We start from the raw sequence: 27,509 nt of genomic DNA on the forward strand, positions 1-27,509 counted from the left end.
TAGAGAGAGAGCTGGCCAGAAGTTGGCAAACGTTAGCTATACTTTTAGCCTCAATCACACTAGACCTGAATCAAACGATGAAACCATCTGCCAAACGACTGAAGATTGATATTGTGACGTTTATTCAATACAATATGAGTTTTTATTAGTCAGAATGGCAATGTAACATTATTGATCTCTCAGTTTCCCTAGCTAATTCCCTATTTTTCACACTGACACGGTAATATTCACCTCTAACGTTACAGGCGTCACTGTCATGGTGCACAGTAGAGGTCTGCGCTGGACCGATTTCTTCAACCCGCTCCTGCCTGCACAAGCAGCTTTTCATAACGCACCCGCTGGCTTTCTGTCCGACTCCCACCCACTACTGCAAGAACTGGTCCCAAACCCAACCGCAGTCCCGCAATGTTATTTTGGGCGTATGTGACACAACTCACGTGCCAGCCATGGTCCCAGCAATTTTGCGCCCTTGTAGGCAATATCAAATACGCAAAAATAAGGTAAGAAATAGGTTACATTACCAGAGATTCTCACATGGCCCTTATATTAGGCAGTCTGTATTACTGGGATAGATCAGCCAATATGCTAGATGTAGTTTGAAGAGAGCAGAGTTGGAGAGACTTTTTATAGCCGTTTAGGAGTGGGAATATTTTCAGACGGAGAAATATGGGTGATCGTTATTTAGGCCTTTCTAGACAGTGTAGTTAACTATAGCCTAATCAGTTATTTATTTAGGAAGTACATTTCATTGGATAGATAACTGCCCCGTGCTTCTCCGCCCATGCATAGGCTATAGCCTACTCTATTTAATTGAGACCACACGCGCACCTGATCGCGCAGGTATGGCTACTGAACTTGAATGATGACAGTGACACTTCAAATCCAATCCAATTTTATTTGTCACATGCACCGAACACAACAGGTGTAGACCTTACCGTGAAATGCTTACTTACAAGACTTAACCAACAATGCAGTTCAAGAAATAGAGTTAAGAAAATGTTTACTAAATAAACTAAAGGAACAAATAAAATAAAAGTAACACAATAAAATAACAATACCGAGGCTATATACAGGGGGTACCGGTACCGAGTCAATTTGCGGGGGTACAGGTTAGTCGAGGTAATTTGTACATGTAAATAGTGGTAAAGCGACTATGCATAGATAATAAACAGCAAGCAGCAGCAGTGTAAAATTGTCCGGGTGGCCATTTGATTAATTGTTCTTGCTATGTTTTGCCTAGGCCTATAGGATATAGTCTACCTTTTAGCAGGAAGATTTGCGGGCAGAGACAAATAAATGGGTAATCAATACTTATTGAAAATGAAAAGGCGCAAGGCTCGCTCACCATGGTAGCCTGACCGATGTGCGCGTTGTGCCTTTTCCTTTTCAATGATGATTAAATTTTTTGATTGCACTTCGACTCACGTTGGTTGAGCGCCCTCCACTTCTTTTCACTATCAATATTTATTTACAGACACTGTAGTAAACTACAGTCTAATCATATTTTAAGTTAATGTAATATTTAAGTTAACTGCCACATGATTCTCCACCCATGTAGGCAGCCTACTCTGTTTCAATGATGTTGTGTTCAGGTAGTGGTCTCGTGTGCAGTGCCAGCTATGCTCAGAATCCAGGAAGGCTGTCCGTGTGGAGTGCCAGCTATGCTCCAGGATCCAGGAAGGCTGTCCGTGTGGAGTGCCAGCTATGCTCCAGGATCCAGGAAGGCTGTCCGTGTGCAGGACTCTGATATATCCTGATCAATAGAATGACTTATCTGTAGACTAGTAATCAGACAGGTGAGGACTCTGATTTATCCTGATCAACAGAATGACTTTGTTTGGGAGTAATGGGACCCATCTCATCCAAAAAGTTGACTAAAGTTTGCCAAAAAGAACCTGGATGATCATCAAGACTCTTGGAAGAACGTTCTATGGCCAGATTATTCAAAAATATAACTTTTTGGACGACATGGTTCCAGTAATGCCTGGCGAAAACCAAACACTGCATTCCACAGTAAGAACATCATACCAAAGGTCAAGCATGGTGGTGGTGGTGTGATGGTTTGGGGACGCTTTGCTGCCTCAGGACCTGAACGACTTGCCTTAATAGAAGGAACCATGAATTCTGCTCTGTATCAGATAATTCTACAGGAGAATGTCAGACCATCCGTCTGTGAACTGAAGCTGAAGCGCAGCTGGGTCATGGAGCAAGACAATGATCCAAAACACACAATCAAGTCTAAATGAAAATTGCTAAAAAGCAACAAATTGGAAGTTTTGGAATGGCCTAATCAAAGTCCAGACCTAATCCCAATTGAGATGTTGTGGCAGGACTTGAAACGAGCAGTTCATGCTTGAAAACCCACACATCACTGAGTTAAAGCAGTTCTGCATGGAAGAGTGGGCCAAAATTCCTCCACAGCGACGTGAGAGACTGATCAACAACTACAGGAAGCATTTGGTTGGAGTCATTGCAGCTAAAGGTGGCATAACCAGTTATTGAGTGTAAGGGGGCAATTACTTTTTCCCATAGGGGAATTGGGTGTTGCATAACTTTGTTTATGAAATAAATATGTAATTGTTGTGTTATTTGTTAACTTATGTTCCCTTTATCTAATATTAGGTTTTGGTTGAAGATCTGATAACATTCAGTATCACAAATATGCAAAAGTAGAGAAAATTAGAAAGGGGACAAATACTTTTTCATAGCACTGTATTTGCATATGTTATTGTCTTGTGAAGGCTGGCTGATTTCTGGCAAAGAGTATGTTCTTTTATCTCAGCATGTCTACAGATTCTCCCTTCGCCCTGTTTTTGTTTGCTTGGAAATGTTGATAATGGAGACTGTTATCTGAAGAAACGGTGTAACCAAGCATTTATAGCAGCTAAGAAATGCAATGCCATTCATTGGAAGGTTGGTTATCCTAACACAATGGCAAGTTATGGATCACTAGCTTTGATTTACTACCAGATTAAGGGTATACTGGGCAACTTTCATAAGGTCTGGATGCCTTATATGGAATACAGGACAACTAAAAGGAGTCTGCATTGAAAACATGCCCACGTCAGGAGAGAGACCTATTTAGGCAATCCATAGCTGCTGGGCTGCTCAGTCCTGGGCCTGGGGGGTCTGCTGGGCTGCTCAGTCCTGGCCCTGGGGGTCTGTCGTCCTGTGGGTTGTCACTCTGGCCTTGGCCTAACACACACGAAACCAATAATGAATGTTTCACTAAAATCCTAAAGCTGAGTGGGGTGGTGGACCACTAAGGACAGGACGGGACGACCCAGCTATTAAAAGAGCTACTATTACTATTAGGCCTATGAGAATAATTATATGGAGGATTTTCTGTTTCTGTGTGTTAATGTATATTTGAGGTGTGTGTGTGTTTTTTTTTTTGTGGTGTTTTTTTGTTGCTAAAACTTTCCCTCGGGAACAAAACCAATTTAAAATGGAAAATGAGAAGGAACTTGTGTTGGGAGAGAGTTATTGACTAGACTGGTGGGGGTCGGGGAGAGAGTTGAGTTATTGACTAGACTGGTGGGGGTCGGGGAGAGAGTTGTGTTATTGACTAGACTGGTGGGGGTCGGGGAGAGAGTTGAGTTATTGACTAGACTGGTGGGGGTCGGGGAGAGAGTTGAGTTATTGACTAGACTGGTGGGGGTCGGGGAGAGAGTTGAGTTATTGACTAGACTGGTGGGGGTCGGGGAGAGTTGAGTTATTGACTAGACTGGTGGGGGTCGGGGAGAGAGTTGAGTTATTGACTAGACTGGTGGGGGTCGGGGAGAGTTGAGTTATTGACTAGACTGGTGGGGGTCGGGGAGAGTTGAGTTATTGACTAGACTGGTGGGGGTCGGGGAGAGAGTTGAGTTATTGACTAGACTGGTGGGGGTCGGGGAGAGAGTTGAGTTATTGACTAGACTGGTGGGGGTCGGGGAGAGAGTTGAGTTATTGACTAGACTGGTGGGGGTCGGGGAGAGAGTTGAGTTATTGACTAGACTGGTGGGGGTCGGGGAGAGTTGAGTTATTGACTAGACTGGTGGGGGTCAGGCGTGCAGGCAGCTCGGACTGGCTGGTCGATCTGGCTGAAATTTGAAATGGAGGATGTCTTTATATTTTTTCAAGAGTTGTTCATTTGTTAGGCCATTGGTTAAAAGGTGCAACACAATATTTATTATTGAATTACATTTGATGTAGTTCAGTCTTATTAATCACTTAAACATATTTAATAATCTTACCTAGCTTGATGACTGTGGGCATTTTTGCTTACTTTTTGTTCTAAATAGTGACGGCATATTGGAATGTGTAGAAATGCAGGAAATGAGCTTTAGATGAACAAAACAATTCTGGGGGAGGAGCCCCAGACCTCCTGCCAGGTTATGTCCCCCCTGTGGAACGTTGCCCCACTCCTCTTCAATGGCTGTGCGAAGTTGCTGGATATTGGCGGGAACTGGAACACGCTGTCATACACGTCGATCCAGATCATCCCAAACATGCTCAAATGGGTGATATGTCTGTTGAGTATGCAGGACATGGAAGAACTGGGACATTTTCAGCTTTCCAGGAATTGTGTACAGAACCTTGTGACATGGGGCCGTGCATTATCATGCTGAAACATGAGGTGATGGCAGCGGATTAATGGCACGATAATGGGCCTCAGGATCTCGTCACGGTATCTCTGTGCATTCAAATTGCCATCGATAAAATGCAATTGTGTTCGTTGTCCTTAGCTTATGCCTGCCCATACCATTACCCCACCGCCACCATGGGGCACTCTGTTCACAACGTTGACATCAGCAAACCGCTCGCCCAAATGACACCATACACCTGGTCTGTGGTTGTATTGCCAAATTCTCTAAAATGACATTGGAGGCGGGTTATGGTAGAGAAATGAACATTAAATTATCTGGCAACAGCTCTGGTGGACATTCCTGCAGTCAGCATGCAAAAACCTGTGGCATTGTGTTTTAGTGTGGTCTTTTAATGTCCCCAGCACAAGGCGCACCTGTGTCATGATCATGCTGTTTAATCAGCTTCTTGATATGCCACACCTGTCAGGTGGATGGATTATCTTGGCACAAGAGACATGTTCACTAACAGGGATGTTAACAAATATGGGCACGGAATAAGCTTTTTGTGCGTATGAACAATTTCTGGGATATTTTATTTCAGCACTTTACATGTTGCGTTTATATTTCTGCTCAGTGCACCTTCAAACATAGCAGCTCACAGTCACACGGTGTTCTCCTCACCCATTGTGTATGACTGAGTCTCCTCTACCAGGTGTCCTTAAGAGGTCGGTCTTCAGAGCTGTTCTCCAACCATTAAGTAAGGCACTCCAAACAAGGCTTCGATGTAGCATTGGTTTGAATGTCTGAATGTTTTTTCCAGTTTGTTCTTCACTTTCTAACTTTTCCCCCTCACACCACCATGTCCAAAAATAGGATTGGGTTGCCAGCAGCATAGCATCCTGCATCATACCACGCTGCATCCCACTGCTGGGGGAAAGAACACCCCCCCCCACACACACACACACTATTCTATTATACCTCACCTCTCTCTCAAAGCCTGGAGCTAAGTCTCCTGGCAACCACGTAGTGAGAGTGAGGCTTGTGTTTGTGTGTCAGGCAGGCAGTTTCTCTGGTCTCTTCAGATTGGACACCGGAGAAGGGTATAAATTACCCCCAACACACACAATGCTCTGTCTCACACACGTACCATACAGTAACATGTTCAGTATAGAAACACAGTAACACACCAATTGCTTTAACAATCACCCATAACACATGCACAGACACCTACGAACACACACACACACACACACACACACGATGGGGGCAGAGATAACATTCGTTTTATGAGTTTCCAAATCCCTTTGTTTAGCCCCTACCCCTCCTTCACACACACACACACACCCACCCACCCACCCAATGTCCAGCTGCCCCTAGAACACTTTTACACCTAACACAGTCAAATAAAACACGGAGATACACTCTCCAGTCTCTGAATTAGCTCATAATAGCCGTAGCCAATGGCGACAGGATAGGAAATTAGGTCTCAACGATTTCAATAATAAACGTTTAAGAATTAACGCTTTCAGAATGGGATTAACAGACTGCTGGAAACAGGTTCAGACCAAGAATAGCTCCTTAATTCCACCATGGCAAATCCACTGTTACACAGGGCACAAATAAATACCTATTTTACAAGTGAAGTGACAAAGGCAAAATACCCTTTTAAAATCTTTCCAAAATGTTTAAACTATTTATTTGAACATTTTGCGACCAAATATCTGTTAAATATACAACTTGCACCATCATCATAATCATCATGTTTCATTGTTCAAGTTAGAATGTGAGAAAAGCAGAAGCCCCTGTATTTACACTTTGCTTAAAGTAAAACTCCATCCAAAAACTATATTTTGGAGTTTGTTTCATTAGTCCATTGTTGATATTGTCATAGTCCCAAAATGTTTTGCAATCAAGTTTTCAAGATTTGTAACTTTCGAAATACAGAAATCATCCCATGTATGATCCATTTAGCATCCATTAAGGAATGTCTCCATGGCCACGTTAAGGCCCGGTCTTTTGGCTTCCACATGGACAGAGTGAGAGAGTGAGAGAAAGTGAAAGTGCAAGAAAGAGAAGGTGCGGGGGGGGGGGGGGGGGGGGGGGGGGAGCTTTTATAGAAGATACTCTGTGGTGATAGCATGATCGTGGTGAAAAAAAATACAATAAAAAAAAAATACATTGCTGGCAATTATAATCTGGCCACCTGCAACTCTAAATGATCCCCCTCTTGAAGCAAGACTTACAAATTATACAGTCCTAGAAACAGAATCTTAACATTGTACATTTAAAAGGGTTTCCTATTCTCTGTTAAAAGCCTGGGTTAGTGTGGTTAACCCCATCTATACCACAGTCTTGAAGGTCTGGAGTATTAGGTTGGTTTGGTGGATGAGCCTGTTCGCGCTGATAAACACGTTTATCGCCCTGGAAACAATTGGGACAGAGAGAGACACATGGAAGGCAGTGTCAGTCACAGGAAACCATGGCAACACTGGGATTGATACAGTGCTTTGATCTGTTGAAATGTCAGGCTTCAGAGAATCAACCCTAAATGTGATTTCACAGTGAATGGTAATTCAAATTATTAAACCACCCTGAAAATGCCAAGTATTGTTTCTGCCACACAGTCACATGTTCTACTAAGCAGTACACATTAACATTTTAGTCATTTAGCAGACGCTCTTATCCAGAGCGACTTACAGTTAGTGCATACATATTATTATTTTTTTCATACTGGTCCCCACAATAAACAAATCATTATATTGAATTCTGCTTATATCACGCTATACCACAATAAACAAAGTTAAAATGCTGAGAATCAAGACCATTGAGTGCTTTTTAAGTTTCAGGTTGGCATGAAATCTGTAACCCATCTCCTCTGCATCAGCCCAATGGACAGCAGCCTATACAGTAGAGCAAAGTCTATTTGGCAATGAATACGGGCAACAAGATAGATAGGGTAGTACAGTGCATTTCAAATGCTCTTCGCTTGATGATGCCTAGAGAATCCTTTGGTTCTATCAATAGCATGCTTCCGGTTAGAATACCGCCTTGGGTGAAGGCCTCGTCTGCGTTAGCATTGGACCAATACAGACATGGGAACCAAAACGTCCCATCTGCAGTAACCGAGTATTCCGGCCACTCTCTTCCTATGAACCAGTTGCTATTAAAAGGAACATTTTTGGACAGAAAACCTGCGGCTAGGGTAGGATTCTACGCTAACCTGGGCTGTCTCCTCTGAGGGGGCTGTGGAGCCATTATCCTGGCGGAAATTGTGGAAAAGGGGGGTGGGCTATTCACGCGGAGCTCGGCAGCATGATTGCTGCTTGGCTTGGCGGCGGCCTTGGTGGTCTGATTTCTGATATCCATCGTGGCAGATTAGCTGGTTAGAGCTAAATAGGCTAACAACACTAAAGCCTTTTACAGCTAGCTAAGAAGCTAACTGAACTCTGTAGTGGTGAGGCAGAGTTGAGTGAAGCAGATTCAACTGTGAACTTGACCCCATCCTTACAAATCAAAATGAAATATTACACTGGGGGGAAAAAGTATTTAGTCAGCCACCAATTGTGCAAGTTCTCCCACTTAAAAATATGAGAGAGGCCTGTAATTTTCATCATAGGTACACATCCACTATGACAGACAAAATGAAAAAAAAAAAATTTCTCCAGAAAATCACATTGTAGGATTTTTAATGAATTTATTTGCAAATTATGGTGGAAAATAAGTATTTGGTCAATAACAAAAGTTTCTCAATACTTTGTTATAGACCCTTTGTTGGCAATGACACAGGTCAAACGTTTTCTGTAAGTCTTCACAAGGTTTTCACACACTGTTGCTGGTATTTTGGCCCATTCCTCCATGCAGATCTCCTCTAGAGCAGTGATGTTTTGGGGCTGTCGCTGGGCAACACAGACTTTCAACTCCCTCCAAAGATTTTCTATGGGGTTGAGATCTGGAGACTGGCTAGGCCACTCCAGGACCTTGAAATGCTTCTTACGAAGCCACTCCTTCGTTGCCCGGGCGGTGTGTTTGGGATCATTGTCATGCTGAAAGACCCAGCCACGTTTCATCTTCAATGCCCTTGCTGATGGAAGGAGGTTTTCACTCAATCTCACGATACATGGCCCCATTCATTCTTTCCTTTACACGGATCAGTCGTCCTGGTCTCTTTGCAGAAAAACAGCCCCAAAGCATGATGTTTCCACCCCCATGCTTCACAGTAGGTATGGTGTTCTTTGGATGCAACTCAGCATTCTTTGTCCTCCAAACACGACGAGTTGAGTTTTTACCAAAAAGTTCTATTTTGGTTTCATCTGACCATATGACATTCTCCCAATCCTCTTCTGGATCGTCCAAATGCACTCTAGCAAACTTCAGACGGGCCTGGACATGTACTGGCTTAAGCAGGGGGACACGTCTGGCACTGCAGGATTTGAGTCCCTGGCGGCATAGTGTGTTACTGATGGTAGGCTTTGTTACTTTGGTCCCAGCTCTCTGCAGGTCATTCACTAGGTCCCCCCGTGTGGTTCTGGGATTTTTGCTCACCGTTCTTGTGATCATTTTGACCCCACGGGGTGAGATCTTGCGTGGAGCCCCAGATCGAGGGAGATTATCAGTGGTCTTGTATGTCTTCCATTTCCTAATAATTGCTCCCAAAGTTGATTTCTTCAAACCAAGCTGCTTACCTATTGCAGATTCAGTCTTCCCAGCCTGGTGCAGGTCTACAATTTGTGTCCTTTGACAGCTCTTTGGTCTTGGCCATAGTGGAGTTTGGAGTGTGACTGTTTGAGATTGTGGACAGGTGTCTTTTATACTGATAACAAGTTCAAACAGGTGCCATTAATACAGGTAACGAGTGGAAGACAGAGGAGCCTCTTAAAGAAGAAGTTACAGGTCTGTGAGAGCCAGAAATCTTGCTTGTTTGTAGGTGACCAAATACTCATTTTCCACCATAATTTGCAAATAAATTCATTAAAAATCCTACAATGTGATTTTCTGGAAAAAAAATTCTCAGTTTGTCTGTCATAGTTGACGTGTACCTATGATGAAAATTACAGGCCTCTCTCATCTTTTTAAGTGGGAGAATTTGCACAATTGGTGGCTGACTAAATACTTTTTTTCCCCACTGTACATGCGGCGGTGTCTCGTGTTTTAAACGTAGCTTACCACAGATGAGCAGTGTTTCTTCCCGCTTTTTATGGAAACCCAAAGGATTCATACCTAACCGCCCAGTGGCTTTAAATAGCCCCCCCCCCCCCCCCTCCCCCTACACACAAACACTCCACGGCATGCTCTGTCCATGGTGCGGACACAGCGCAACAGAGATACAGATTTCGTACAAACGTGTCACTCAATCATTCAAACTTTTTTTGCTATTTTTATATAGAGACAAACAACTAAAACTGAGGGGGCTAAGCCCCCCATTAGCCCCTTAGCGGAACACATGTGCGTTGTAGCCCCGGACAAGCACACCTGATTTAACTTGTCAACTAATCATCAAGCCCTCGATGAGTTGACTCAGGTGAGTTTGTCCAGGGCTACAACAATAATGTGTACGGTTGGGGGTACTGGAGGAGGGCTGTTGGGGGTAGTGGAGGACTGGAGTTGGGCTGTTGGGGGTAGTGGAGGACTGGAGTTGGGCTGTTGGGGGTAGTGGAGGACTGGAGTTGGGCTGTTGGGGGTAGTGGAGGACTGGAGTTGGGCTGTTGGGGGTAGTGGAGGACTGGAGTTGGGCTGCTGAGGGTACTGGAGGACTGGAGTTGGGACACACTGCTCTACATGATTCAGATGTAAACCAGGATGGGTGACATATTGTACAGGCCATGGAAGAGAAAAGCAGGGTAGAGCATGAAAGAGGACGTGATGAGGTTTCCTTACTTTCCATCTTTGAAGTATGTTTTAAGTGTGTCGCTGAAGCTCTTGGAGTATTTCACAAACTCTTTCTTTTGGTGTTCCAGTGCCTGGGAAAACAACAGACGCTTTTAACGCTTCTAGAAGATAATTGAGAGGAAAAAACACAAGAATGTCTCAAACTCTGCTGATAGCCGAGGGAGAAAGAAAAGAGCAGATGTCTTAATTGGTGTGTGTGTGTGTGCGTGTGTGTGTGTGTGTGTTCTCACCCGTCGGTTCTGGTACTGGTATTTTCGGAAGACAGTGTTGACTGTGTCCAGGAGTTCCTTTATGGCGCTGGCGATATCTCTGTGGACAATAAGTCCAACAGCAGTCAGACATCTTGAACCCTCTCACCTCTCACTCCTTCTTAGTCCAACAGCAGTCAGACATCTTGAACCCTCTCACCTGTCAATCCTTAGTCCAACAGCAGTCAGACATCTTGAACCCTCTCACCTCTCACTCCTTAGTCCAACAGCAGTCAGACATCTTGAACCCTCTCACCTCTCACTCCTTAGTCCAACAGCAGTCAGACATCTTGAACCCTCTCACCTCTCACTCCTTAGTCCAACAGCAGTCAGACATCTTGAACCCTCTCACCTCTCAATCCTTAGTCCAACAGCAGTCAGACATCTTGAACCCTCTCACCTCTCACTCCTTAGTCCAACAGCAGTCAGACATCTTGCACCCTCTCACCTCTCACTCCTTAGTCCAACAGCAGTCAGACATCTTGAACCCTCTCACCTCTCAATCCTTAGTCCAACAGCAGTCAGACATCTTGAACCCTCTCACCTCTCACTCCTTAGTCCAACAGCAGTCAGACATCTTGAACCCTCTCACCTCTCACTCCTTAGTCCAACAGCAGTCAGACATCTTGCACCCTCTCACCTCTCACTCCTTAGTCCAACAGCAGTCAGACATCTTGCACCCTCTCACCTCTCACTCCTTAGTCCAACAGCAGTCAGACATCTTGAACCCTCTCACCTCTCACTCCTTCTTAGTCCAACAGCAGTCAGACATCTTGAACCCTCTCACCTCTCACTCCTTAGTCCAACAGCAGTCAGACATCTTGAACCCTCTCACCTCTCACTCCTTAGTCCAACAGCAGTCAGACATCTTGAACCCTCTCACCTCTCACTCCTTAGTCCAACAGCAGTCAGACATCTTGAACCCTCTCACCTCTCACTCCTTAGTCCAACAGCAGTCAGACATCTTGAACCCTCTCACCTCTCACTCCTTAGTCCAACAGCAGTCAGACATCTTGAACCCTCTCACCTCTCACTCCTTAGTCCAACAGCAGTCAGACATCTTGAACCCTCTCACCTCTCACTCCTTAGTCCAACAGCAGTCAGACATCTTGAACCCTCTCACCTCTCACTCCTTAGTCCAACAGCAGTCAGACATCTTGAACCCTCTCACCTCTCACTCCTTAGTCCAACAGCAGTCAGACATCTTGAACCCTCTCACCTCTCACTCCTTAGTCCAACAGCAGTCAGACATCTTGAACCCTCTCACCTCTCACTCCTTAGTCCAACAGCAGTCAGACATCTTGAACCCTCTCACCTCTCACTCCTTAGTCCAACAGCAGTCAGACATCTTGAACCCTCTCACCTCTCACTCCTTAGTCCAACAGCAGTCAGACATCTTGAACCCTCTCACCTCTCACTCCTTAGTCCAACAGCAGTCAGACATCCTGAACCCTCTCACCTCTCACTCCTTAGTCCAACAGCAGTCAGACATCTTGAACCCTCTCACCTCTCACTCCTTAGTCCAACAGCAGTCAGACATCTTGCACCCTCTCACCTCTCACTCCTTAGTCCAACAGCAGTCAGACATCTTGAACCCTCTCACCTCTCACTCCTTAGTCCAACAGCAGTCAGACATCTTGCACCCTCTCACCTCTCACTCCTTAGTCCAACAGCAGTCAGATATCTTGAATCCTCTCACCTCTTCTTTACCTCCATCACCCCCTCCCTCCTTTCTAGAATCTCTTACTCACTCTTGGTCTTCTCCTCTCCTCCATCCCTACCCTCTTCTCCCCCCTTTACTTTTAAATACTGCAGTTTCATAAAGCAAATTGGGGAAAAGTTTTTCAACTTCGTTCCAGATAGATTTTTTCTAAATCTTCCACTGAGTAAGTTACTTAGAGAGAGTGACTCAACAAACACAAATGGAATACGAGAAAACTGGCAGAGTTAGCCAAGACAGAAACAACCCCTGAAAGAACAAGTGTGTGGGAGAATAATTGTGCGGGCCTGTGTGTGTGCTAACTTGAGACAGTGTTACATTGGAAAGTAAGTGGGACCAAGAGAATTAATTTTTTTTTCGGAGAGTGTGTGTTTTTGGAGTGTGTGTGTTTTTGGAGAGTGTGTGCTTGTGAAATGTGAATCACATCACTGACGGTGTGCTGGGAGGTCTGTGAGCATGTGTATGTGTGTGTGTGTGTGCGCGTATGTATGTACACTACCGTTCAAAAGTTTGGGGCCACTTAGAAATGTCCTTGTTTTCCATGAAAACATACATGAAATGAGTTTGAATAGGAAATGTAGTCAATGACAAGGTTTGAAATAATGATTTTTAATTGAAAAAAATAATTGTGTCCTTCAAACTTTGCTTTCGTCAAAGAATCCTCCATTTGCAGCAATTACAGCCTTGCATACCTTTGGCATTCTAGTTGTCAATTTGTTGAGGTAATCTGAAGAGATTTCACCCCATGCTTCCTGAAGCACCTCCCACAAGTTGGATTGGCTTGATGGGCACTTCTTACGTACCATATGGTCAAGCTGCTCCCACAACAGCTCAATAGGGTTGAGATCCGGTGACTGTGCTGGCCACTCCGTTATAGACAGAATACCAGCTGACTGCTTCTTCCCTAAATAGTTATTGCATAGTTTGGAGCTGTGCTTTGGTTCATTGTCCTGTTGTAGGAGGAAATTAGCTCCAATCAAGGGCCGTCCACAGGGTATGGCATGGCGTTGCAAAATGGAGTGATAGCCTTCCTTCTTCAAGATCACTTTTACCCTGTACAAATCTCCCACTTTACCACCACCAAAGTACCCCCAGACCATCACATTGCCTCCACCATGCTTGACAGATGGCATCAAGCACTCCTCCAGCATCTTTTCATTTGGTCTGCGTCTCACAAATGTTCTTCTTTGTGATCCGAACACCTCAAACTTCAATTAGTCTGTCCATAACACTTTTTTCCCAATCTTCCTCTGTCCAGTGTCTGTGTTCTTTTGCCCATCTTAATCTTTTATTTTTATTGGCCAGTCTGAGATATGGCTTTTTCTTTGCAACTCTGCCTAGGTCAGCATCCCGGAGTCGCCTCTTCACTGTTGACGTTGAGACTGGTGTTTTGCGGGTACTATTTAATGAAGCTGCCAGTTGAGGACCTGTGAGGTGCCTGTTTCTCAAACTAGACACTAATGTATTTGTCCTCTTGCTCAGTTGTGCACCGGGCCTCCCACTCCTCTTTCTATTCTGGTTAGAGCTAGTTTGCGCTGTTCTGTGAAGGGAGCAGTACACAGCGTTGTACGAGATCTTCAGTTTCTTGGCAATTTCTCGCATGGAATAGCCTTCATTTCTCAGATCAAGAATAGACTGACGAGTTTCAAAAGAAAGTTATTTGTTTTTGGCCAGCTCACACGCTCTTCAAGTTCTCATTTAGAAGACTCCTATAAATAATGTGTTCAAGGAATGAACTCTGACATCATATTCAAAGACAGGCAAGACCCATATTGCTACTGCAATCATGGACAGCGGGAATTATTGAATTAAAATAATTATAGGGTTCACATTAACTTATCTAGAGATTAAGTTTTGATTAAAACCTTAATTGAATTAATCAGTATGTCGGAATTCGTAAAGAAAGAAGCATTGGAATTTTGAGAGTTTTTCTTCATTTTTATATATTCAGAAAGCAGCATATGCCTATTTGAGCATGACACAGAGACACAAACTGTTCTCACATTTGATTATTTTAGACGCATTAAATAAGCGGTCATAATCGGGTTTGCTTTTAACAAGCCGTATTATCTGGTATATCAGTAGCAGAATGTGTGTGTGTGTGTGCCTGTAATCGAACCCACAATTGCTGATGCTCCAGATACTCAACTAGTCTCAATAAGTTTTATTGCTTCTTTAAAATCAGCACAACAGTTTTCAGCTGTGCTAACATAATTGCAAAAAGGTTTTCTAATGATCAATTAGCCTTTTAAAATGATAAACTTGGATTAGCAAACACAACGTGCCATTGGAACCCAAGACTGATGGTTGCTGATAATGGGCCTCTGTACGCCTACGTAGATATTCCATTAAAAATCAGCCGTTTCCATCTACAATAGCCATTTACAACATGAACAATGTCTACACTGTATTTCTGATCAATTTGATGTTATTTTAATGGACCAAAAAATTGCTTTTCTTTCAAAAACAAGGACATTTCTAAATGACAAAAACATTTCTGTATGCATGTACAGTGGGGGAAAAAAGTAATTAGTCAGCCACCAATTGTGCAAGTTCTCCCACTTAAAAAGATGAGAGAGGCCTGTAATTTTCATCATAGGTACACGTCAACTATGACAGACAAAATGAAGAAAAAAAAATCCAGAAAATCACATTGTAGGATTTTTAATGAATTTATGTGCAAATTATGGTGGAAAATAAGTATTTGGTCAATAACAAAAGTTTCTCAATACTTTGTTATATACCCTTTGTTGGCAATGACACAGGTCAAACGTTTTCTGTAAGTCTTCACAAGGTTTTCACACACTGTTGCTGGTATTTTGGCCCATTCCTCCATGCAGATCTCCTCTAGAGCAGTGATGTTTTGGAGCTGTCGCTGGGCAACACGGACTTTTAACTCCCTCCAAAGATTTTCTATGGGGTTGAGATCTGGAGACTGGCTAGGCCACTCCAGGACCTTGAAATGCTTCTTACGAAGCCACTCCTTCGTTGCCCGGTCGGTGTGTTTGGGATCATTGTCATGCTGAAAGACCCAGCCACGTTTAATCTTCAATGCCCTTGCTGATGGAAGGAGGTTTTCACTCAAAATCTCACGATACATGGCCCCATTCATTCTTTCCTTTACACGGATCAGTCGTCCTGGTCCCTTTGCAGAAAAACAGCCCCAAAGCATGATGTTTCCACCCCCATGCTTCACAGTAGGTATGGTGTTCTTTGGATGCAACTCAGCATTCTTTGTCCTCCAAACACGACGAGTTGAGTTTTTACCAAAAAGTTCTATTTTGGTTTCATCTGACCATATGACATTCTCCCAATCCTCTTCTGTATCATCCAAATGCACTCTAGCAAACTTCAGACGGGCCTGGACATGTACTGGCTTAAGCAGGGGGACACTTCTGGCACTGCAGGATTTGAGTCCCTGGCGGCGTAGTGTGTTACTGATGGTAGGTTTTGTTACTTTGGTCCCAGCTCTCTGCAGGTCATTCACTAGGTCCCCCTGTGTGGTTCTGGGATTTTTGCTCACCGTTCTTGTGATCATTTTGACCCCACAGGGTGAGATCTTGCGTGGAGCCCCAGATCGAGGGAGATTATCAGTGGTCTTGTATGTCTTCCATTTCCTAATAATTGCTCCCACAGTTGATTTCTTCAAACCAAGCTGCTTACCTATTGCAGATTCAGTCTTCCCAGCCTGGTGCAGGTCTACAATTTTGTTTCTGGTGTCCTTTGACAGCTCTTTGGTCTTGGCCATAGTGGAGTTTGGAGTGTGACTGTTTGAGGTTGTGGACAGGTGTCTTTTATACTGAAAACAGGTGCCATTAATACAGGTAACGAGTGGAGGACAGAGGAGCCTCTTAAAGAAGAAGTTACAGGTCTGTGAGAGCCAGAAATCTTGCTTGTTTGTAGGTGACCAAATACTTATTTTCCACCATAATTTGCAAATAAATTCTGTGTGTGTGTGTGTGTGTATGTATGTGTGTATGGGTACTGACTTGATGGTCTGTAAGAAGCGTACTCTGTCGTTGATCTCATCTGGGATCTTGCTGAGGATGTGTTTGAGTGCCCGGGCTTTGTCATTCAAGTCCTGGAACTCCTGCTCTGGTCTGTCAATCATGAACTCTACACACACACACACACACACACACACACACACACACACACACACACACGGGAAGACAGCCTCAGTCACCATGGAGACGGACAGGTCAACAAGGAGGTGGTGGAATGTAGAGAGAGCATTCCAGAGGCACTAACAGAACAGCCCCACCCAGAGAGCCGTCTGTGTACTGTGACTGTGTGGAAAGTTAGAAAAAGGTACCACTGTAGAGTAGCCCTTTTTCCACATTTTAATAAAACAAATTAATAAAAAATGAAAAGCTGAAATGTCTTGAGTCAATAAGTATTCAACCCCTTTATGGCAAGCCTAAATAAATAAATTTCAGTAGTAAAAATGTGCTTAACAAGTCACATAATTAGTTGCATGGACTCCCTCTGTGTACAATAACAGTCATTCAAAATCATTTTTGAATGACTACCTCATCTCTGTAGCCCACATACAGATAATTGTAAGGTCCCTCAGTCGAGCAGTGGATTTCAAACAGATTCAACCACAAAGACCAGGGATGTTTTCCAATGCCTCGCAAAGAAGGGCACCTATTGGTAGATGGGTAAAAAACAAAGATATCCCTTTATGCATGGTGAAGTTATTAATTAGACTTTGGATGGTGTATCAATACACTCAGTCACTACAAAGACACGTGTCCTTCCTAACTCAGCTGCCGGAGAGGAAGGAAACCGCTCAGGGATTTCACCATGAGGCCAATGGTGACTTTAAAACAGTTGCAGAGTCTAATGGCTGTGATAGGAGAAAACTGAGGATGGATCAACAACATTGTAGTTACCCCACAACACTAACCTAAATGACAGAGTGAAAATAAGGAAGCCTGTACAGAATAATAATATTCCAAAACATGCATCCTGTTTGCAATTACGCACTAGAGTAAAACTGCAAAAAATTTGGCAAATGCCCTGAATACATGTTATGTTGGGGACAAATCCAACACAACACATCAATGAGTACCTTGCTTCATATTTCCAAGCACGGTGGTAGCTACATCATGTTATGGGTATGATTGTCATCAGCAAGGACTGGGGAGTTTTTTAGGATAAAAATAAAACGGAATAGCACAGGCAAAATCCTAGAGGAATACCTGGTTCAGTCTGCTTTGCAACAGACACTGGGAGATAAATTCACCTTTCAGCAGGATAATAACCTAAAACAATGCCAAATATACACTGGAGTTGCTTACCAAGATGACCTTGAATGTTCCTGAGTGGCCTAGTTATAGTTTTGACTTAAAATCGGCTTGAAAATCTATGGCAAGACTAGCAATGATCAACAATCAACTTGACAGAGCTTGTAGAATTAAAAAATAATAATCCAGGTGTGGAAAGCTCTTAGAGATTCACAGCTGTTATCTCTGCCAAAGGTGGTTGTAACATGTATTGACACAGGGGTGTGAATACTTATGTAAGTTAGATATTTCTGTATTTCATTTTAAATGAATTTGCAAAAACATGTTTTCACTTTGTCTGTATTGGTGTGTAGATGTATTAAATGTAACAAAATATGGAATAAGTCAAGGGGTATGAATACTTTCTGAAGGCACTGTATATTTAGTATTCAAACAGGAGCAAGGACGCTCTCATCACTGTGTGACTGTGTGTGTGACTGTGTGTGTGTGTGTGTGTGTGTGTGTGTGTGTGTGTGTGTGTGTGTGTGTGTGTGTGTGTGTGTGTGTGTGTGTGTGTGTGTGTGTAACTATAGCTGAGCTTTTCATGCTGTGCACAAAAATTCATTACTACCATCAATCAGGCCATGCAGGAGAGAAAATTAAATCCTGGAGGGAAGAAATGGCTCACAGGAGAGGCTGTTTTATTAGTGGAGAAACAGTGCCATCCTGAGGAGACAGACGGTACTGTACACAGAGGCACAATACCCAACATCTTCTAGGCTTAGGTTATTCACTGCAGAACAGACAGACAGACACACAAGCAGACAGAGACAGACGCACACCTTCCACGTCGTCTGCAGCCATGCGCAGTAGAGCCTCTGTGAAGTTGACCTCCACTTTTTTCTTCTCCAGGATCTTCATGATGATGTCCTGGGTCAGCCCTGGGTTCTCCCTCTCAGCCTGACAATCAACCACAGAGTAGATACGTCAGGCTCTGCTAATTTTTTTTAACATTTGAGTCATTTAGCAGACGCTCTTATCCAGAGCGACTTACAGTTAGTGAGCGCATACATTTTCATACTGCCCCCCCGTGGGAATCGAACCCACAACCCTGGCGTTGCAAGAGCCATGCTCTACCAACTGAGCTACACAGGGCCACTAATCAACCCCAGAACACACATCAGGCTCTGCTATTTGAAGAATCTCAAAAATAAAATATATTTTGATTTGTTTAACACTTTCTTGGTTACTACATGATTCCATATGTGTTTTGATGTCTTCACTATTATTCTACAATGTAGAAAATAGTTTTTTTTTTAAAACTTGAATGAGAAGGTGTCCAAACTTTTGACTGGTACTATGTATATATATATATATATATATATGTACAGTGAGGGGAAAAAAGTATTTGATCCCCTGCTGATTTTGTACGTTTGCCCACTGACAAAGAAATGATCAGTCTATAATTTTAATGGTAGGTTTATTTGAACAGTGAGACAGAATAACAACAAAGAAATCCAGAAAAACACATGTCAAAAATGTTATAAATTGATTTGCATTTTAATGAGGGAAATAAGTATTTGACCCCCTCTCAATCAGAAAGATATCTGGCTCCCAGGTGTCTTTTATACAGGTAACGAGCTGAGATTAGGAGCACACTCTTAAAGGGAGTGCTCCTAATCTCAGCTTGTTACCTGTATAAAATACACCTGTCCACAGAAGCAATCAATCAATCAGATTCCAAACTCTCCACCATGGCCAAGACCAAAGAGCTCTCCAAGGATGTCAGGGACAAGATTGTAGACCTACACAAGGCTGGAATGGGCTACAAGACCATCACCATGCAGCTTGGTGAGAAGGTGACAACAGTTGGTGCGATTATTCGCAAATGGAAGAAACACAAAAGACCTGTCAATCTCCCTCGGCCTGTGGCTCCATGCAAGATCTCACCTCGTGGAGTTGCAATGATCTTGAGAACGGTGAGGAATCAGCCCAGAACTACACGGGAGGATCTTGTCAATGATCTCAAGGCAGCTGGGACCATAGTCACCAAGAAAACAATTGGTAACACACTACGCCGTGAAGGACTGAAATCCTGCAGCGCCCACAAGGTCCCCCTGCTCAAGAAAGCACAAATACAGAGACGTCTGAAGTTTGCCAATGAACATCTGAATGATTCAGAGGAGAACTGGGTGAAAGTGTTGTGGTCAGATGAGACCAAAATCGAGCTCTTTGGCATCAACTCAACTCGCCGTGTTTGGAGGAGGAGGAATGCTGCCTATGACCCCAAGAACACCATCCCCACCGTCAAACATGGAGGTGGAAACATTATGCTTTGGGGGTGTTTTTCTGCTAAGGGGACAGGACAACTTCACCGCATCAAAGGGACGATGGATGGGGCCATGTACCGTCAAATCTTGGGTGAGAACCTGCTTCCCTCAGCCAGGGCATTGAAAATGGGTCGTGGATGGGTATTCCAGCATGACAATGACCCAAAACACACGGCCAAGGCAACAAAGGAGTTGCTCAAGAAGAAGCACATTAAGGTCCTGGAGTGGCCTAGCCAGTCTCCAGGCCTTAATCCCATAGAAAATCTGTGGAGGGAGCTGAAGGTTCGAGTTGCCAAACGTCAGCCTCAAAACCTTAATGACTTGGAGAAGATCTGCAAAGAGGAGTGGAACAAAATCCCTCCTGAGATGTGTGCAAACCTGGTGGCCAACTACAAGAAACGTCTGACCTCTGTGATTGCCAACAAGGGTTTTGCCACCAAGTACTAACTCATGTTTTGCAGAGGGGTCAAATACTTATTTCCCTCATTAAAATGCAAATCAATTTATAACATTTTTGACATGCGTTTTTCAGGATTTTGTTGTTGTTGTTATTCTGTCTCTCACTGTTCAAATAAACCTACCATTAAAATGATAGACTGATCATGTCTTTGTCAGTGGGCAAACGTACAAAATCAGCAAGGGATCAAATACTTTTTCCCCCTCACTGTATATGTATATATAAATAAATAAAATACATTTATTCATATTTTTTGGAGTGGCGACAATGATTTAGCAGCGGCGCAAAATGAATATAGGGGAAACACTGGACATTCACCCGCAGAACATATGCAGACACATCAGACTTTACTAATCAACCACAAAACACACTTCAAGTGTCAATATGTAACTTTTTGGGCGACCCGACCGAATTCACATAGAAATGTGAGTTATAGATTTATCATTCTAGTCTGCTCTGTCTCTCCACGTCCCTACCTTTATAAACGCTGCCCCGCCCCTCCATGTCCTTACCTTTATAAACGCTGTCCTCAGGGTCTGCGCTGCCGACAGGTTCACTCTTTCCAACTGTAAAACACATCACTGCATCAAAACACTTCTTACAGATACCATCTTCTCATTAACATAGCATATATACACATCTCACAAAACAGCTATACAAATTACCACAACATGAAAACACTTCAAACTGCATAGCTAGTAGTTACATACATGGAACTCCATCTCATTAGCTAACACAGCAGAAACCCCATCCAGTACACTGGTACACACAAACAGCATTGAAGTGTGTGTGTGTGGTTTGTTTTACTGTCCTTGTGGGTACCAGAAGTCCTCACAAGGACAGTACAACATGGAATTTGGGGACAAGTGGGGACATTTCGCCAGTCCCCACAAGGAAAACGGCTATTTTAGACTTAGGGGCTGGGTTTAGGATTACAATTGGCAAAAAATGTTTTGGGTCCCCACAAGGACATTCTGTTTTTTTAGCTTTTCTTTTTTCCCCCATTTTGTTCAGGTTTTCGCTCTCAAAAATCACACCGTTTTAAAAGAAAAGCAACAAAATTGGATGTTCTAAGTCCACAACAATGCTTAAACCACATCAGGAGGCCACTTTTGAGGTCTGGGAAAAATCTAAGAAATGTTGATTTTTGGGGTGTAGTTACCCTTTAATTCAAGTGAGCGCCCAGCCAGAGACCACTGTTTGGGTTAGCGATGTTTCTGTAGCACTCATGTGAATGCAGAGTTTGCAAAACAAATGGCTACTGGATTGATGCAAATAATCATGACATCATTCTGCCAGGTAGGCATATACATTTCACTGAGAAGGTTTTTGGGAAAGCCTTTCCATCTACAAGAAGATGGTTGTCATTACATGAGCATCATCGATAGTCTACACATAGTGGTAGACAAACACGCATACACTCACAGACGGGCATTGCTGTGCCATTGCCTCTTCAGAAAGTCGAAGGAAAATATGAATCACTGATGCCTTTTGTTCATGTCTTATGATAATCTTGGGACAAATTAATGAATTGTTTAATAAAGTCAATACATTTAGTTGATTCCGTACTAAGTTCATTACATTTAGTTGATTCCGTACTAAGTTCATTACATTTAGTTGATTCCGTACTAAGTTCAATACATTTCGTTTGTTCCGTACTAAGTTCAATACATTTCGTTTGTTCCGTATTAAGTTCAATACATTTCGTTTGTTCCGTACTAAGTTCAATACATTTCGTTTGTTCCGTACTAAGTTCAATACATTTTGTTTGTTCCGTACTAAGTTCAATACATTTCGTTGATTCCGTACTAAGTTCAATACGTTTGAATATTGTTGAGTTCCGTTCTAATGTCTGGATTCCTTGATTCCGTCCGCGTTCTCCACAACACGGGTTTTATAGGACTAGACTTATTTCCTGTCCCTCTCTCCCCATCCCAACCACCCTCTCTCCCCATCCCAACCACCCTCTCTCTCCCCATCCCAACCACCCTCTCTCTCCCCATCCCAACCACCCTCTCTCTCCCCATCCCAACCACCCTCTCTCCCCATCCCAACCACCCTCTCTCTCCCCATCCCAACCACCCTCTCTCTCCCCATCCCAACCACCCTCTCTCTCCCCATCCCAACCAACCACCCTCTCTCCCCATCCCAACCACTCTCTCTCCCCATCCCAACCACCCACCCTCTCTCTCCCCATCCCAACCACCCTCTCTCCCCATCCCAACCACCCTCTCTCCCCATCCCAACCACCCTCTCTCTCCCCATCCCAACCACTCTCTCTCTCCCCATCCCAACCACTCTCTCTCCCCATCCCAACCACCCTCTCTCCCCATCCCAACCACCCTCTCTCCCCATCCCAACCACCCTCTCTCTCCCCATCCCAACCACCCTCTCTCCCCATCCCAACCACCCTCTCTCCCCATCCCAACCACCCTCTCTCTCCCCATCCCAACCACCCTCTCTCCCCATCCCAACCACCCTCTCTCCCCATCCCAACCACCCTCTCTCCCCCCATCCCAACCACCCTCTCTCCCCATCCCAACCACCCTCTCTCCCCATCCCAACCACCCTCTCTCCCCATCCCAACCACCCTCTCTCCCCATCCCAACCACCCTCTCTCTCCCCATCCCAACCAACCACCCTCTCTCCCCATCCCAACCACTCTCTCTCCCCATCCCAACCACCCACCCTCTCTCTCCCCATCCCAACCACCCTCTCTCCCCATCCCAACCACCCTCTCTCCCCATCCCAACCACCCTCTCTCCCCATCTCAACCACCCTCTCTCCCCATCCCAACCACCCTCTCTCCCCATCCCAACCACCCTCTCTCCCCATCCCAACCACCCTCTCTCCCCATCCCTCTCTAGAGTCTAAGGGTAATTACACTGTAATGTTATTTCTGCTGTAGCCGGGTGTACCCTTACAGACCACAGAACACTCCACTCACACGTCCCATTCAAGAAACACTACATCCAGTCTCTACCAAATCCTCTTTACCTCGTGGAAGACGGGGTACATCACAGTGTAGAGTGTCATGGAAACCATCGAGGTCGTCTCTGCTTCATTCTTCATCTCTTCCATTGTCATCCTCGTCCAGAGGCCCACGTGTCTGTACGTCTGTGTGTGTGTGTGTGTGTGTGTGTGTGTGAAGGCTGCTACAGGGGCAGGGCTCGCCTCATTCACTCACTACTACACAGAGAAGGCTGGGGGGCAGGACCTGAGGAGAGAAGAGGGGGTGGGAGAAAGGGTCAGCGGGACAGAAAAGACAATCCAATGTTACATAGCCTACTATATGAATACAACACCACATTTAGGCTACTTTATTGCTTCTGTTTGAGGTCTAAATTTAGGCCTTGTTTTTCTGTGCTAAGTAACGTCTATGTCAACAAACATCTAGACTTGGAGGGCGATGACATTATATAACCAGGTAAACATTCCATCTAGCCTTGGAGGGCGATGACATTATATAACCAGGTAATCATTCCATCTGGCTCAAACCCAATCATGTTGGGCCGAGCGGTGGGCGTGAAGTGATGGACACATGCCCTAAACTCTACCATACACCTGTCCTGCCTGTGTACAGCGTTTCTGTCTGTGAGTGCGTGTGTGTAAAGTGTGTGGAGTGAAGGCTGGTTTCCGTTAGGAATATGTGGTGCCGGACAAGGTGACCGGAAGATTTTAATTTACCGGCCATTTGAGAAATTTACCAGACGCATATGCATCTGGTAAATGTCCACAGTTTACGCCCCCCTCGGGTTCTCTGGCAGGCTATTCCAGAAGCTGGGGGCATAGTAACTAAAGGCTGCCTCTCCACACCTCTTGATCCTGGGTTTGGGATAGTTAAAAGGCCAGTGCCAGAGGACCTGAGGGACCTACTGTGTACGTAACTTAAAAGCATGTCTGTAGCTCAGTTGGTAGAGCATGGCGCTTGCAACGCCAGGGTTGTGGGTTCGTTTCCCACGGGGGTCCAGTATGAAAATGTATGCACTCACTAACTGTAAGTCGCTCTGGATAAGAGTGTCTGCAAAATTACTAAAATGTTACAAATGTAATGTATTGGGGGGCACAATCATGGATTGATTTAAAAACCAATAGAACAATCTTAAAATGAATTACAAAACTCACAGGCAGCCAGTTCAGAGACATTAAAATCGGTGTAATGTGTGCTCTCCATCTGGTCTTGGTCAGTACCTGTGCTGCAGCATTCTGTATGTTTTGCAGTTGACCAATGGCTTTCTTGGGTAGACCAGACAGGAAAACATTACAGCAGTCAAGCCTGCTTGTAATAAAAGCATGGATGAGTCACTCTGTACCAGCCCGAGAGAGAAACAGCCCCACCTCGGCACTGTTCCTCAGGTGGTAAAAACCTATTTTGGAATGTGTGTTTCGAAATTGAGTTCAGAATCTAAAATAACACCTAGGTTTTATTACCTGGTGTTTTATCTTTATTGCCTGTGAATTAAAATGTGAGGCCAGATTCTCTCTCTGTGCTGATTGTGTGCAGATTCTCTCTGGCACCAACAATAAGTACCTCGGTCTTGATTTAGCTGGAGGAAGTTGTGAGCCATCCAGGTATTTAAATCCCTAACACAGTCTAATAATTTATCCATGGAGCTAAAATCCTCTGGTGACACAGAAATGTAAAAGTTGTGTATTGTGTGCATAGCAGTGAAAATCAATTATGTGCATTCTGATAACGCTGCCAAGGGGTAACATATACAAACTGAACAGTACCGGACCCAAAACGAAACCTTGTGGAATGCAACATGTGATATGTATTTTCATGAGTTATGTTCACCAAGGGGGTGACAAAAAAAACTATTGACCGGTTAAATGGGTCCTAAACCAATTCAGAACTGGACTGGAGAGGCCAACCCACCTCTCCAGTCTGTCCAGAAGGACATCATGGTCAACAGTTTCGAATGCAGCACTTAAATCCAAGAGTACCAGGACAGAGAGCTGTTTGGCATCTGTGTTGGCTCTAAGATCATTTACCACTTTAACTCTGTGCTGGGCCCGAAAACTAGATTGGAATGTTTCAAAAATACAGTTGGCACTTAGCTGTTTGAAATCCTTTAGCTGTTTGAAAACCAATTTCTCCAGAATTTTGCTTAAGAATGGAAGGTTGGGGATTGGCCAAAAATTGCTAAGAGCTGAAGAATGTAGATTACTTTTCTTCACCATAGCAGTTTTTTGTGCATTGGGGAAAGTGCCCGTGAACAGGGAGGGATTAACAATAGTGTGCACTTCTTCAGATATGCAATTGAAAACTGTTTTGAAGAAGGTGGTGGGGATAGGATCAAGAAGGCAGGTAGAAGGTTTAAGTTGTGATATCCCTTTCCTGAGCATGTCTGTGTCAACCAGGGAAAATAAATCCATAGTGTCTGTGTGGTAGGCTAGGGCACACATCAAACTTCTCATCAGGTCTTGCTTGACTGATACCCAGCCTAATGTTTGTTATCTTATCTCTGAAATATGCCGCAAACTCATCACATTTAGATGTGGAGGAAAGTTCACATAGGTTTGCGGGGGTAGGATTAATCAGGCCATCATTGATCGAGAAGAGCACTCTCAAATTATTCAGATTATTAGTGATCAAGTTAGAAAAATGAGCCCGTCTGGCATTTCTAACTGCCTTGTTATATGTTATATATTGCTCAAAAAAATAAAGGGAAGTTATATTTTTGAATAATCTGTCCATAGAACGTTCTTCCAAGAGTCTTGATGATCATCCAGGTGCTTTTTGGCAAACTTGAGTCAACTTTTTGGATGAGATGGGTCCCATTACTCCCAAACAAAGTCATTCTGTTGATCAGGATATATCAGAGTCCTCACCTGTCTGATTACTAGTCTATATATAAGTCATTCTGTTGATCAGGATAAATCAGAGTCCTCACCTGTCTGATTACTAGTCTATATATAAGTCATTCTGTTGATCAGGATAAATCAGAGTCCTCACCTGTCTGATTACTAGTCTATATATAAGTCATTCTGTTGATCAGGATAAATCAGAGTCCTCACCTGTCTGATTACTAGTCTATATATAAGTCATTCTGTTGATCAGGATAAATCAGAGTCCTCACCTGTCTGATTACTAGTCTATATATAAGTCGTTCTGTTGATCAGGATAAATCAGAGTCCTCACCTGTCTGATTACTAGTCTATATATAAGTCATTCTGTTGATCAGGATAAATCAGAGTCCTCACCTGTCTGATTACTAGTCTATATATAAGTCATTCTGTTGATCAGGATATATCAGAGTCCTCACCTGTCTGATTACTAGTCTATATATATAAGTCATTCTGTTGATCAGGATAAATCAGAGTCCTCACCTGTCTGATTACTAGTCTATATATAAGTCATTCTGTTGATCAGGATAAATCAGAGTCCTCACCTGTCTGATTACTAGTCTATATATAAGTCATTCTGTTGATTAAGATAAATCAGAGTCCTCACCTGTCTGATTACTAGTCTATATATAAGTCGTTCTGTTGATCAGGATAAATCAGAGTCCTCACCTGTCTGATTACTAGTCTACAGATAAGTCGTTCTGTTGATCAGGATAAATCAGAGTCCTCACCTGTCTGATTACTAGTCTATATATAAGTCGTTCTGTTGATCAGGATAAATCAGAGTCCTCACCTGTCTGATTACTAGTCTACAGATAAGTCGTTCTGTTGATCAGGATAAATCAGAGTCCTCACCTGTCTGATTACTAGTCTACAGATAAGTCGTTCTGTTGATCAGGATAAATCAGAGTCCTCACCTGTCTGATTACTAGTCTACAGATAAGTCATTCTATTGATCAGGATAAATCAGAGTCCTCACCTGTCTGATTACTAGTCTACAGATAAGTCATTCTATTGATCAGGATAAATCAGAGTCCTCACCTGTCTGATTACTAGTCTACAGATAAGTCATTCTATTGATCAGGATATATCAGAGTCCTGCACACGGACAGCCTTCCTGGATCCTGGAGCATAGCTGGCACTCCACACGGACAGCCTTCCTGGATTCTGAGCATAGCTGGCACTGCACACGAGACCACTACCTGAACACAACATCATT

The 27,509-nt window shown here is 43.7% G+C and overlaps 1 protein-coding gene across 1 annotated transcript in view; it reads right to left on the reverse strand.

The window, feature by feature from the left end:
* Window positions 1-6,247: 6,247 nt before the first annotated feature.
* Window positions 6,248-27,509, reverse strand: part of LOC311105451 (programmed cell death protein 10-like) — a 30,104-nt gene continuing 8,842 nt past the window's right edge. Inside the window, exons 2-8 of the mRNA XM_084147605.1 lie at window positions 23,438-23,657; window positions 20,953-21,006; window positions 18,496-18,613; window positions 16,412-16,538; window positions 10,685-10,763; window positions 10,443-10,525; window positions 6,248-6,989 (exon numbers count right to left, since the gene is read on the reverse strand). Of these exons, the coding sequence (XP_084003731.1) occupies window positions 6,908-6,989; window positions 10,443-10,525; window positions 10,685-10,763; window positions 16,412-16,538; window positions 18,496-18,613; window positions 20,953-21,006; window positions 23,438-23,527 (633 nt within the window). The 5' untranslated portion in view covers window positions 23,528-23,657 and the 3' untranslated portion in view covers window positions 6,248-6,907. The remainder of the gene's footprint in view (window positions 6,990-10,442; window positions 10,526-10,684; window positions 10,764-16,411; window positions 16,539-18,495; window positions 18,614-20,952; window positions 21,007-23,437; window positions 23,658-27,509) is intronic.

This window comes from Coregonus lavaretus, assembly GCF_964263955.1.
Source record: "Coregonus lavaretus genome assembly, chromosome: 30".
In the NCBI taxonomy this organism is placed as follows: Eukaryota; Metazoa; Chordata; class Actinopteri; order Salmoniformes; family Salmonidae; genus Coregonus; species Coregonus lavaretus.